We start from the raw sequence: 13,732 nt of genomic DNA, 5'->3' as shown, positions 1-13,732 counted from the left end.
TAATTTGCATTCACTTGCCCTCTAGTTAGTGGTTTTGTTATTTTTAATTTGTACTAAAAAATCATTATCTATAGTGCAGTGAAATGAAAGAAACCAGTATATGTCTGTATATTTTTGGTGAGATGTCATTATTTACAAGATCTGTTTGCATACATGACCAACAGCACAGAATAAAAATGAATACTCTTCAATTTGTACAGTTTGTAATGGATTACTCTTGGATAATAAGATGACTTGGAGGCACAAATACACAAATTGAAATGCCACTCTTAAGTGCAGTGAAAAAGACTAAAGTACTTGCTTTGCCAGGGGCTCTTTCTGTTAGCTGAGTTCTGACACGTAACAGATTTTATCTTCTGAATGCCATTTTCCATCAATTCTGGTGCCGATGGCTCTGAGCTTGCAAGCTCTCATCTGAACAATGACCTCCATTCCATTGTTTCACTTGGTTGACTTCAAATCATGCATAACTCAGGGAATGCGATGGCACTTTCCTACCCTGTGCGTTTTGATAGAAGTGACAGACACTGAGGAAGATCTTGCTCGAGACATGACATGACATTCGTGAATGATATAGATTATTTATGTCTTTATCGTTCCAATGAAGTTGTTAAAAACAAATAACATAAAGAATTGAAAGTGCAGTAAAATACTGAAATTTGGGAATCATTTTTTTGCTTTAACATCAAATATTGTCATTGAGGACAAACATTCTGCAGCGTGAGATTTCCTGTGTGAAGGATATGAAAAAAGAAAATGATAGATCAGTTAGCATGACAGAATTATTTATGAAAGGTGAAGAGGAATAATACAATCCTATATTTATAAATTGAATGTGGGGACAAAATACATTTGCTTAATTAATCATACAGAAAAGGGTAATAGTTTCCAAGTGTGTGGCTATGTGAAATGCATCACTGATCAGAATAAGCACTTATGGTGCCGACTTTTGTTGGCTGACCCCGTTGGTTCCAAATGGATGCATTGCTGTTCAGCTTTTTAAATTAAGGTAAGCCTCAGATTTTTGCACATGTGGATTCAAACACAGAAGTCCTGAATCTAACTCACCACTGCCACAGATTACAGGGCTTCATAAGGGGAAACTAATTTTCATTTATTTTGAGCAACAAAAAAAAACAGACTACTGGAGGTACTCGGTAAGTCTGGCAGCATCAATGGAGGAAGGTGGATAGACTCTGTTTTGTGTCGGGATCCTTCTTCAGAATGAAGCAACGCCATCTGTCCATTTCACTCCACAGATGCTGCCTTTCCGTTGACTTCATCCAGCAGAATGTTTATTGTTGAAGATTCCAGTATCTGCAGACTGGTGTCTCCAAATGATTTATTTTGATTCATATTATTGTTTATGATCATTTACGTTTTTCAAAAACGTTTTTTTTTTTCATTATTTATATTAATTTCTCTCTAGCCTTAAATGTTCCTGAATGCCAGCTGCATAAAAAAATAGTGAAGATCCTTTGCAACTTTTCAGAACTGACAAAGCTGAAGGTCGGGAAACTTAATGGGGTAGTGTGCATGTTGTCAATGTATAGCTGGCGATCAATGATTTCAAGGACAACAGTGCCACAGGAGGTCCTGCCACTGCTTAGATCATGTCACTAAAGTGGTGGATACTCAGACTAGGGAGATTGGCTCTCAGCATCTAGATTAGGGAAGTACAAACATGGGGTTAGGGTTAGAAATATGGAATCATTGGCCAAGGATTCCATATGAGTGACTGGGCATGCAAGTATTGGCCCAATTAGTTGGAAAGGCTCAGTCGTAGTAGGAAGTACAGGTCATATATTTGTGGTAGTCTGTCCAACGTGTTAAAGATTAAGTGTCATTCACATTAATTCATGCCAGTTTAAGGAAAAAGGATGATTGCTGTGGAAAAAATGAGAAAACTCCTGAAAATAGGAGCAGAACATTGTGGAAAGTTTTCATTAGCTATTCTGCGATAGTTGACTTGTAAATGAGTAAGTAAATAATTTTAACAAACCACAGAGGCATGTTGTAGATTCAGTAAACAGGACAAATAATTCAAATTCCACTGGCATTGAAAGTCCCTGAAAGTTGAGGATGGATGCTATAGAGTCATACAGCATGGAATGTCTCTGAGCTATTCATTTATTTGTCGCCACAAGGATGACTGATGAGGCTAATTCAGGATCAATGGATTCTACTACAGTTCAAAGTCAAAGTCAAAGTAGCCTTTATTGTCATTCAGACCTTGCGGTCTGAACAAAATTTTGTTGCCTTGCAGTCCTACATATAGTACCAAAATGACAAAAACACACAATAAACACAAATTAACATCCACCACAGTGAGCTCACCAGGCACCTCCTCACTGTGATGGAAGGCAAAAGTCTTAAGTCTTTGTCTCATCCCTTCTTGTTCTCCATCTGCGCCGAGGCGATCCAGGTTTCAGATATTGTGACCCCGCCGGGTGATGGTAAGTAATGTCAATCCCGCGGCTGAATCCGAGCTCCGCGAACGGGCCGGTTCAGCTCCGCGGCCCAGGGTGGTCTAAGCTGCCGAAGCTGCCACCCTCCAGTCCAGCAGACACAGCTGTTGTTGCGGGAGCTCTGGAGAACAGGTCCGCAACCTGTGACCTGCGAGCTCCCGACACTGGGCCCGCGGTCGGGTCGGGTGGCCGCTGTTGCCGGAACACTGCCCCAGCTCCGAGGCCAGGTCGCCGCTGCCGCTGCCCCAGCTCTGAGGCCGGGTCGCCGCTGCCGCTGCCCCAGCTCCAAGGCCAGGTCGCCGCTGCCGCTGCCCCAGCTCCAAGGCCAGGTCGCCGCTGCCGCTGCCCCAGCTCCAAGGCCAGGTTGTCGCTGCCGCTGCCCCAGCTCCAAGGCCAGGTCGCCGCTGCCGCTGCCCCAGCTCCAAGGACGGATCTCCGCTGCTGTCAGAACACCGCAGCTCCGGAGTCGGACCGCTGCCGCTGGAACGCTGCCCCAGCTCCGCGGCCGCCAGCTCCGCTATTAGGCCTCGACGGAGACGGGAGATACGACAAGAAACGTTGCATCCCCCCCCCAAAGGAAGAGACCAAAAACATGTTTCTCCCCTCCACCCACACACATACACAACCTAATAAACCAAAGATTAACTAAATCAGGACAAAAGAACAACAACAAAAAAGAAAAAAAACCAGACAGACTGCAGGCGAGCCGCGGCTGCGAAGGCAGCACCGCCATCTTGGAGTTTGACATTTATCTCCAAGTAGGATAGATAGATCTAGGCTGTTGATGTCATCAACAGCACACTAGACCCACCATCTCCAGCTGACATTTCCTGTGGACAGAATGTTGATATTGTGATGCAGGCTCCCAGTTTATCCAAGGCATTACTGCATGAGGTATTCCATGAATTGATGTTAATTTTACATTATTTTATGTAAAAATTAAGATATAAATGACATGATGTTAAGACATTTTTATATTTCTTCCCCATCTATTACCACGTGAGTTCTGGTGACAATGTGAAGGTTGCTTTGTAATTGCTTTCTGGGTTGCATACAAAAATTAGTTGGGTTAATCTAGAGTAGGAAGGAACTGCAGATGCTGTTTTAAAACGATATTTAGCATAAAGAGATGGAGTAACTTAGACGATAAACCAGCATCTCTGAAGAAAAATATACTGAGACCCGTGGATCAAAATTTTTACATTGCTATTAATTCTGACGAGGGTGTCATGAAATAGCAGGCTGTCCCACACCGAGATGACGTTGATGATACAATGCAATATTAATCATTTCTGAACTATTTGCTTAATATCTAGAATGAGACCTTTTCTTGGCAAATTATGTAAATTTGTACACCATGGTTGGAACACGTAAATAAATGGGTTCACTGAACTGAAATCAGGAGAGATTTATGTCTTAATCACGCAGTAGAAAATTAATAAGCATCACGTAAATCTTTTGGAATGAACACCGTCATTCATTATCACATATTGACACAGCTTCAATTCTTCTCCTGGTACCACTTTTTAAACAACTGCAAGCTTGGTTACTCATTTAAGATATGCACGATTTAAAAAAAATATATATTCTGAAGCTCCCTGCTTGAGAAAATCATATTTGTTGGCTAATTGTGATATTAAAATTTGCATTAATTCTTAATGGTTTTTTCCCAAATAGATAGCTGATGAGTTTGCTATTGACAGGACAAAGTTGTTGGTTGTCAGCACTGATGTACTTCTCCATTATAAATTATTTTCTCATTTGAATGAATTTTATAGCAAATGGGCTGCATTACCAACATCATAATCACAATAATACTTTATTAGACAAGTATGTTTTGCAACATATGAGGAATTTCATTTGCCAAGTCAGTCATACAAATAGAAAGCAACGGAACACACAAAATACATTTTAACATAAACATCCACCACAGTGACACCTCCACATTCCTCCACTGTGATGGAAGGCGGAAAAAAGTTCAAATCTCTTCCCTTCTAAGCAGTATATTTTTAAAAAAAAGCTGTAGAAATCAGAACTAAAGTTCAAAACATAAGAACAACATAAAAGTCTTAGACTATTGGAGCAGTAGGACACTCAACCCCTCCAGCCTGCTCCACATGCCGATCTGCCACAGTCCTCATTTCTTCTCTGCTCATTCCCAATTTCCAAGCCCACAATCCCATAATCTTATAACCAAAAGCGTATCACTTCCTCTCCCAACATTTCTGTTGATCTGGCCCCAACCACATTCTGGGGAAGAGACTTCAGCACCCTCCACGAGAAGTTCTTGGACATTTCAGTTTAAAATGGCCACCCCATAATGTGCATGTCCCCTCACTTGCGTTTCTCTCACTTGTGGAAACATCCCAAAATCTACTGTTATTCCCCTGTAGAATCTTAAATATTTCACTAGATTCACCCTACAAACGTCTAAACTCCAGAGATAATTAATCTAATTTTGTTGGTAGCTTGATATTGGGCAACATTCACATCCCAGAAATTAGTCCAGTAAATCTCTTTTGGACTGCCTTTAATACCGATACATTCTTCCTTAAAACATTACAATAGTAATTAGCTGAAAAATAATGTTGAAGTTTTCACTCATGAAACATACAAACGATAGTGAATTTCTGGTCAACTTAATTGGTGCCTAGGCAAATCATCAATCATTATGAACTTAGTAGTAGTTTAAATTATATTTGTTTTATTACTACATAAACTAAAATTCATTGTGGTGAAATGTCATAGAATGCCAATTTTCAGATGGCACGGTAACAATTAGTGGATTTCCTTCTCATCGGAATAAATCTAATTTTGTACCATTGTTGATACAACAAATGATTTTTTTTAAAGACTGATAATGACAGTCATAGAGTGATACAGTGTGGAAACAGGCCCTTCGGCCCAACTTGCCCACACCTGCTAACATATCCCAGCTATGCTAGTCCCACCTGCCCGCATTTAGTCCATATCCCTCCAAAGCGAATGGTATGTTGGCTTTCATAGCAAGAGGATTTGAGTATAGGAGCAGGGAGGTTCTACTACAGTTGTACAGGGTCTTGGTGAGACCACACCTGGAGTATTGCGTGCAGTTTTGGTCTCCAAATCTGAGGAAGGACATTATTGCCATAGAGGGAGTGCAGAGAAGGTTCACCAGACTGATTCCTGGGATGTCAGGACTGTCTTATGAAGAAAGACTGGATAGACTTGGTTTATACTCTCTGGAATTTAGGAGATTGAGAGGGGATCTTATAGAAACTTTAAACATTCTTAAGGGGTTGGACAGGCTACATGCAGGAAGATTGTTCCCGATGTTGGGGAAGTCCAGGACAAGGGGCCACAGCTTAAGGATAAGGGGGAAATTCTTTAAAACCGAGATGAGGAGAACTTTTTTCACACAGAGAGTGGTGAATCTCTGGAACTCTCTGCCACAGAGGGTAGTTGAGGCCAGTTCATTGGCTATATTTAAGAGGGAGTTAGATGTGGCCATTGTGGCTAAGGGGATCAGGGGGTATGGAGAGAAGGCAGGTACGGGATACTGAGTTGGATGATCAGCCATGATCATATTGAATGGCGGTGCAGGCTCGAAGGGCCGAATGGCCTACGCCTGCACCTAATTTCTATGTTTCTAAACCTATCCTATCCATGTACCTGTCCAACTGTTTCTTAAATATTGGGATAGTCGCTGCCTAAACTACCTCCTCTAGTAGCTTGTTCCATACACCCACCAACCTTTGTGTGAAAAACTTACTCCTCAAATTCCTATTCAATGTGATGATTAACATTTGTTAAGTCTAGCATAGAGAGTAAATAATGAGAGCAAGTAGACAAAAATATAAATAGTATTTGTGAGGTAAAAACATACACTGGGTTTCTCTACTTCTGTGGCTCCAACAACTTATTATCTGTCTCCTTCATTGCCTTTCAATGATGATGCTGCTGTTTCATGTCAATGACTGACACCTTTATTTGAGAGAGGGCAAAATGGAATTAGATTTCAGCAGTGCCAATATAATACACTGAGGAAAGTAAAAAACACACAGCAGTTGGCCTGACATCACCAGTCTATTTCATCTGACCCGCAGATATATGAAGATATGATTACGTTTTTTTTTCACTGCGTTTCCTCAGTTATGCTGAAGATTTTCGTTCTGATTCAAAGCTTTGACCTTTCACTTTTTCACAGCTTTTTCAGAATGTGTTAAATTACTTGGTCTACCTGTTCGTACAGAATTAATACACGACAATGTGACAAAATATTGTCTGTTCAGTGGAAGAATGGAGATGTGTGGAATTCAATCAGCAAGGGTAATGTCACATCACAGCCCTTGGATGATCATATTTTATCCAAACCAAATCTTTTTCAATTTGTCTGCCATTGAAGTGGCAAACAGATTTCATGCCAGCAACCCGAATGCCTATACACAATAATAGATGAAGCACGTCACTCAGGAAAAAGCTATATGAACTCTGACAGCTGTGGAGTGAAAAATACACATATCTCAGGTGTTCCTTGGGATATTTTGTAAATGGAAAAACAGACTGAACAGACTCCTACACCTTGGGAAAATATTCAAAAGAAAATGAATGTATATTTGCTATCGCCGAAGACTTACTTACTGAGATAGAGTCACGCTGCCTGGGAACAGGTCCTCCATCCATGCTAACCAAGATGCCCCATTTCAGCTGGTCCCTGTTTACAACAGTGTTTAGCCTTATAACACCACCACCCTCAGCTTCCTACCATGAACCCAATGTTGTATTCACTTAGCTAGCTCTCCCTGAATCCTATGCAATGTAACTTTCCAGAGCAGCTGCCATGCAAAAGCTTATCAAAGATTTTGCTGGTCCATATAGACAATATCTACGATCCTGCCCTCGTCAAACCTCTTCATTACATCTTCAAAAAACTCCATCAAATTTGTAAGACACGATCTCCCACGCACAAAATCATGCTGTCTATCACTAATCTACTCCCATTTTTCCAAATGCATGTTTCTCTTATCCCTCAAAATACACTCCAATAAATGTCCTACCACAGATGTTATGCTTACTTGCCAATAGGTCCAATGTTTTCTTTGCAGTCTTCTTAAACAGGCATAATGTTAACCATCCTCCAGTCTTCAGCCATTTACTTTTATTTTGTGGATAATTCGGAAAAGGCCATATTTTTTTGCTTATTGACATTTTGACTTATTTCAATAGAGTGCTCTTGCAATTGTGTGATAATTCTCAGTATCATCGGTCTGGATATACCACAGATGAATTGGGTTAAATGGTAGATGGTTGTTCCTATTTAATTATTTTAAGTTTGAAAGAAGATACTGAATTATATATCAATTGCAGATACTAGGTACAATAGGTATTTCATCATCGGTGTAGTCAGCTGGGGTTATGATATGATCCCTTATGATAACTTGTTGAGAGTTGACCAAGTATTTGGCCAAGAGCTACAGACCTAAGTGACTTGAGAAGATTTTTTATAAACTTTATATAAAATTAATTTTAATGGAACAGTAAACTCCTAAAACGTCAAATGCATGTAAATAATAACTAAAATCAGATGGTCTTTTGGGTTCTGTGTGTGTATGTGTGCGTGTGTGTGTGTGTGCGCGCGCGCGGTGTCTCTGTGGAATAAATCCTGATTTAACAAATAAAAAAATATTTTCTTAATCAAAGTCATTTGAATTATAGAAATTAATTGAACAAGGAACAAACAAAAACATTTAAATTACTTTGCAGTTTTTAAAATTAATAATTGCATGATGTCAACTGAGAAGAAATGGGTTATTAAATTTATAGTTGCTTTTGTCAAAGCCTCATTTACTTAATCAGTATTGTTCCCGACATTTATGGTTTTATATAGAATTTATCCAAACACAATAGTTTTGTATTGTTGTTGATAATGAGCCTAATGGATTTTTAAGAACTCTTAGAATTAATTTTACCACTTTCTGCTTTTCTAATTTGAATGATGTATTCTTTTTAATTTTAGAATACAAAAGAAAAATTGATATGTGTTCTGTGTTAAGGCATGGAAGGAAAGTGCATGCCACAGGCATTAGGTTTTTATAATCTTTTTTTCTTGTGAGACTAACATGGAGAAGAGTTACAGTGAACACAAATAAATCATTCAATTGAATCAAGATTTAACTAGTTAACATGGGCTCTCTTCAAAACTGGTAGTCAGATGAATATTTTTGTAAAGTTGTTATATGATATGATTTAATTTGTTGTTTTCGGTTTGTCTATAATATAACTTCAATAACTTAGACGGCGATGCAGCTTTCTAATTCTTAATTAATACAATAATTTTGTTTGCTAAAAAAAAATAACTTTGACACTTGAAATGTTGTAGATAGCATTTCTTAAACTACCAAATTCAAAATTCATGTGACAACTGTATAGCTCAAGATTTAAGTATTAACCTTTAACCTTTGACCTTACAGATTTTAACCATTGAAATGTCTCTTTAAACTTTAAAGGAAACAATGATAACGAACGCCTGGCGATTGCTAGACAGCGAATCCCATATCGACTTGGTCGAGTAGTTGATGATTGGCTACTCGACAAAGGTAAAAACATTGATTAAAACTTCAAATAAAAAATAATTTGAACATAACCAAGTAGTGTTGGATTGTAACACTAATAAACTTAAAATATAAATTGCCAGTAAAATTAAATAAAACACAATGTTTTAAACAATAGTTAGAATTATTGCATTGCGTGTTGAATAATTCTTTTCCCATTTTGAAATATCAGCAGTTTAATAAGCATACCCCATTAACAAGGTTAAAGGGACTGTTAAATATAGTTTTCTAATTGTGATCAATGTACAACATTAATCCTAGACATTTAACAAACAGTGATAAATCCTGTACAGAACATGTTTACTATGTCTAAATTTAGTCATTAAAGGATGTACAATTAGCTTTGATCCATGTGTACATTTCTGCAACGTCCTTTTAAACTATATATAACTTAAATAGTGCTTCATGTGAATTGGAAAGAAGATCTTAAGTCCCTTTAACGTTTACTTCAAACATTTGAAGGAATTGTAGTATGAAAAGAAGTTAACAATAAAACCTGACATTTGCTGCATGCTTTTGCTGTGCTAAAACTGAACCCTTTAAAAATATTATAAATTATTTTTGTCAAAAAAATCAAGAAATGGTACTGTTGAAAAGGTTTGTTCTGTTGGAGTGAAATGTTTCACATAATTTTCTCATTTTATGTATCACTTGTTAGTTCGCATCTGCATTGACAATTTTGTTTCTTTTTTTCATTTCGACCCAAAGGTAGGCTTGCTGGAAGGCAATCAAATGTTTTCATATGCTCGTATGATATGTTTTATTATTTTTGTGAAGCAACATTTTCTAACTATTGTTGTATGTTTGTACTCAAAATCTGTAAACATTGCACTGGAAAGAATTCTCTACAAAGGCAAATAGAAAGAAGCAGCTCTGATTGCCCTTTAAGCAACCAAAACAATTCAATTACTCCAAGACATTTACTGAAATTCTACATCTCATATATTCCATCTGTGCAATAAATTACTATTCACGGTATTCTTCAGTAATTTATTGCAGTCCTTAATCATTTCATAAATTATTTGTTACTTCACATAAATGCAAAATAAATTTTTTAAGTTAATTAAGTCCACATTCAACATTTTTCCTATATATGTAACGATGTTTCCACAGGACGGCAGCTTACAATCTTCAATAGCCAAGCAACTATAAAAATTGGTGGCAAGGACAAAGCTCGTTCATTCCAGGGTCAGCTAACTGGCCTGTACTACAATGGCTTGAAAGTACTTAATATGGCAGCTGAAAGTGACCCAAACATCAGAATAGAAGGAAATGTGAGATTAGTAGGGGAAGTGTCCTCGATGACAACAGAAACAACAACCACATCAAAGCCACCAGAAATATCGACCACCATTATGGAAACTACAACCACCATGGCCACGACCACCACCAGGAAAGGGAGATCGACCACCACAAGAGACGTTATGACTCAGGTAATCAATCACAGGTTTTCGCTTTCTTCTTTTCTGATTCTATGAATGTTGTCTTAAAATGAGAAGTCCTTCAGCATATCTTTCAATGCAATGATCAAGGAAAGATACATGGTGACATTTCTGTGAAGCTATAACCAAGAGTCAGTGCTTCAAAATTAAAGTACAGCTTTCAATGTCAGGTGGTTCTTTTCAACTTAGTCCTTTTGTAGTGTGTTGGCATCTGAGGAGATTGGATCAGCTGATTGTGTCAGCTACAATTTTTAATGCTTGATTCAAGTAAATAATCCTCCTTGAAGATCTGAATTTAATCAGCCCTTGTGATCACGTCAAGCTAATAATATCAGAAATGAAAACTGGAGTAGGCAAAGCAATCCTTTGCACCTGCTTAACCATTAAGTCAGATAATTCACCTTCTATGGGATAGGTGACGTTGCAACTGGTCATTGGTATTGGTTTATTCTTCTCACGTGTATCGAGATACAGTGAAAAGCTTTTGTTTTGTGTGCTGTCCAATGATGATTTTCTAATTTCCTTACAATTAGCTGCACTGCAACGGAAAGTTTGTTGCACCTCCCTGGGCAATTTTTTTTTGAGTCTTGCCTTAACTTGATCACATCTTTTTCTTTTAAACTCCAATGAATAACTTCAGGCTATCTTATTTATTTTTTACCTATCGAATTACCCCCAAGGACTCAGCAGCCAATTTAAATAAGTATGCCACCTCTGTGAGTATGTAGACAACTGCATGCCAAAAATGTCAACCCGAGTATTTCCCAATAGTGACCCGTGAGGTCCATTCCCTAGTGAAGACCAAGTCTGTGGCATCCAATTCAGATGATCCTGCACTCATCTCCAAATTTCTGAACCTAGGACTTGACATCCACCTGTGCAACTATATACTTGACTTCCTGACTGGATGCCACAATCATTAGGCCTCAGTAACAAAACTTATTCCATGGTAATTCTCAACATCGGTGCCCCTCAAGGTTGCATTCTACATGTTCTAGACACTCATGGCCAAATTTTGTTTTTACTTCATTTATAAATTTGCACGTGTGACTAGTGGGCCGGATCTGAAAATAATGAGACAAAGTAAAGGAAATAAATTGAGAGCTTAGTGGCATGATGTCAAGGCAATACCTCTCCCCCAGTCTTAGAAGGTAACAGGAAAAGGTCATCCACTTCAGAAAGCAGAGTAGGGTCATGCCCCAGTCTGTATCAGTGATGCTGAAGTGGAGATGGTCGAGAGGTGTCAATATCACCAACAATTTGCCCTGCTCCAACCACACTAATGCTACGGCCAAGAAAGCATACCAAAGCCTCTACCTCCTCAAAGGGTTAAGGACATTTAGCATGTCCCCAACGTCTCTTACTAACCTACAGATGCATCTCAGAAAACACCCAATCAGGACGCATCACAGCTTGGTATGGCCAAGACCACAACAATTTGCAGTTGTGAATGCACCCCCGTTCCCTGATGCAAACCAGCCTCCCCACCACCCTTTACTTAAAATTACCCCATCAACACTTTATGCTGCCTCAGAAAAACAGCTCAAGATCCACTCGTACCCTTGTCAATCTCTCTTCTCCCCTGCATCATCGGGCAGAATATATAAATGCTTGAAAGTACGTACTTGCAGATTCACAAACAGCTTATTCCTGCTGTAATTATACTCCTGAACAGGCCTCATATGCTTCAGATGCATTTTCAATATCCCAAAATAGTCATTGCAATCTTTGCACTTTTTTTAAATCTGCACTTTCGCTGTATAACACTATGTTGTGCACTTTGTTTCTTTTCTCTTTTGCATGACCTGATGTACTCATATATAGTATGATTTGCCTGGATACATGCAAAACAAAGTTTTTCACAATATCTCGCTACACGTGATAATAATACATCAACATCAATACCAATAGAACTGATAGAATTATTGAAGATAATTGTTAATACATCAATTGTATTTTCTGTGATTAATCTTTAAGAATCCAGAATAACAATTACCAGTGAGAAGATTGTGTTTGCTTCTGGTCTCTTGCTTTCTCCATCCCTTTATCTTCATGGCTAATTTCCTTCCTTAATTCTTCTCCATTTCTAACTCCATTTCCCTCCATTGATTTATTTTGGCTGTGAAGAAAGATAAAACATTATTTACATCATGCCCTTGCCATTCCATTAATAATTTCTCCTGATATTTGTATCCATGAGATATTCATTTATTTCTGCACCACTTCCATTTGTCATAGTTATAAAGCATTTACAAACTATGCTTCTTTATGATTTATTTCCATAATTAATCTTTTTCTCTTTTGGTTATTTGCTGCTGTTTATTTAATTACCTTCCCCTGAGCAGGCTTGTATGCATGCAAAAATAAAAATTGCGATTAATGGAAGAATTTATTTTTTAAATGCTGGATGTTCCAGCAGGTCAAGCAGCATCTGCAGGGAGAGAAGGGAGCTAATATTTCAGGTCAATGATTTGTCATCAGCATGGTCAGATAAATGGGCATCAACATGAATCATAAGAAATTGGGAGTAGGATAAGGCCACTTAGCCTTTTTCAAACCTGCCCCACCGTTTAATTTGATCATGGTTGATCTTTTCCAGGACTCACCTCTTCTGTTATTAACTCTGTTTCTCTCCCCACAAATGCTGGCTACTTGCTGAGTATTTCCAGCATTTTCTGTACTGATTTCAGGCTCATTGTATATATGTTGCTACTAATGATAGTGTTATTCTGATACTCTCCTTAACCTCCTTACTTAGCAATGGATGATCAGTTTTCTCATGGAGTTTATATTTCTCAGGGCAGTATATATGTTTGCAATTCTGAAATATTTTAAATTGCTTATACATTTCAAAATCATCTAATCTAATTCCTAATCCAGCATTAGTGAATATACCACTGAAAGCTACATAATTATCTTTAACTTCATGATTCTCACTGTACTCTTATTTATGTTGTTCTTGAGTTAAGGAAACAAAAATAGTATATTGTGCTTACTTTTCTACAAAGGGTCCTTTATCATAAGATAGTTAATCAACCTTCTCCATTGGTTGTAAAACTTGAAATAAAGATTTTCTTAAGGAAAGAACAAAACCAAAAATACATCTGATAACAATCAATTGGACGTTTTGTCACATGCTTCAGTAAATATTATAGTTTTGCCATAAGTTGTTGGAAATAGAAATTGATTCTAGGTTAACAAGCTGTCCAACGTCTTCTGAGAATCTGTTTCA

At 38.0% G+C, this 13,732-nt stretch overlaps 1 protein-coding gene across 15 annotated transcripts in view; it reads left to right on the top strand.

The window, feature by feature from the left end:
* The window catches only part of nrxn1a (neurexin 1a), a 1,388,176-nt gene that overhangs the window by 1,254,139 nt on the left and 120,305 nt on the right, over positions 1 to 13,732 (top strand). For 12 of the 15 annotated variants that reach the window (XM_055639808.1, XM_055639806.1, XM_055639818.1 and 9 more), the window contains 2 exons: positions 8,954 to 9,043; positions 10,172 to 10,491. In XM_055639808.1, the coding sequence (XP_055495783.1) occupies positions 8,954 to 9,043; positions 10,172 to 10,491 (410 nt within the window). The remainder of the gene's footprint in view (positions 1 to 8,953; positions 9,044 to 10,171; positions 10,492 to 13,732) is intronic. The other 3 variants (XM_055639817.1, XM_055639816.1, XM_055639821.1) reach the window with 1 other exon arrangement.

Source organism: Leucoraja erinacea, chromosome 8, assembly GCF_028641065.1.
Source record: "Leucoraja erinacea ecotype New England chromosome 8, Leri_hhj_1, whole genome shotgun sequence".
Classification (NCBI taxonomy): domain Eukaryota; kingdom Metazoa; phylum Chordata; class Chondrichthyes; order Rajiformes; family Rajidae; genus Leucoraja; species Leucoraja erinaceus.
Note: the sequence above shows the minus strand (reverse complement) of the source record. Positions and strands in the feature narration are given on the sequence as shown.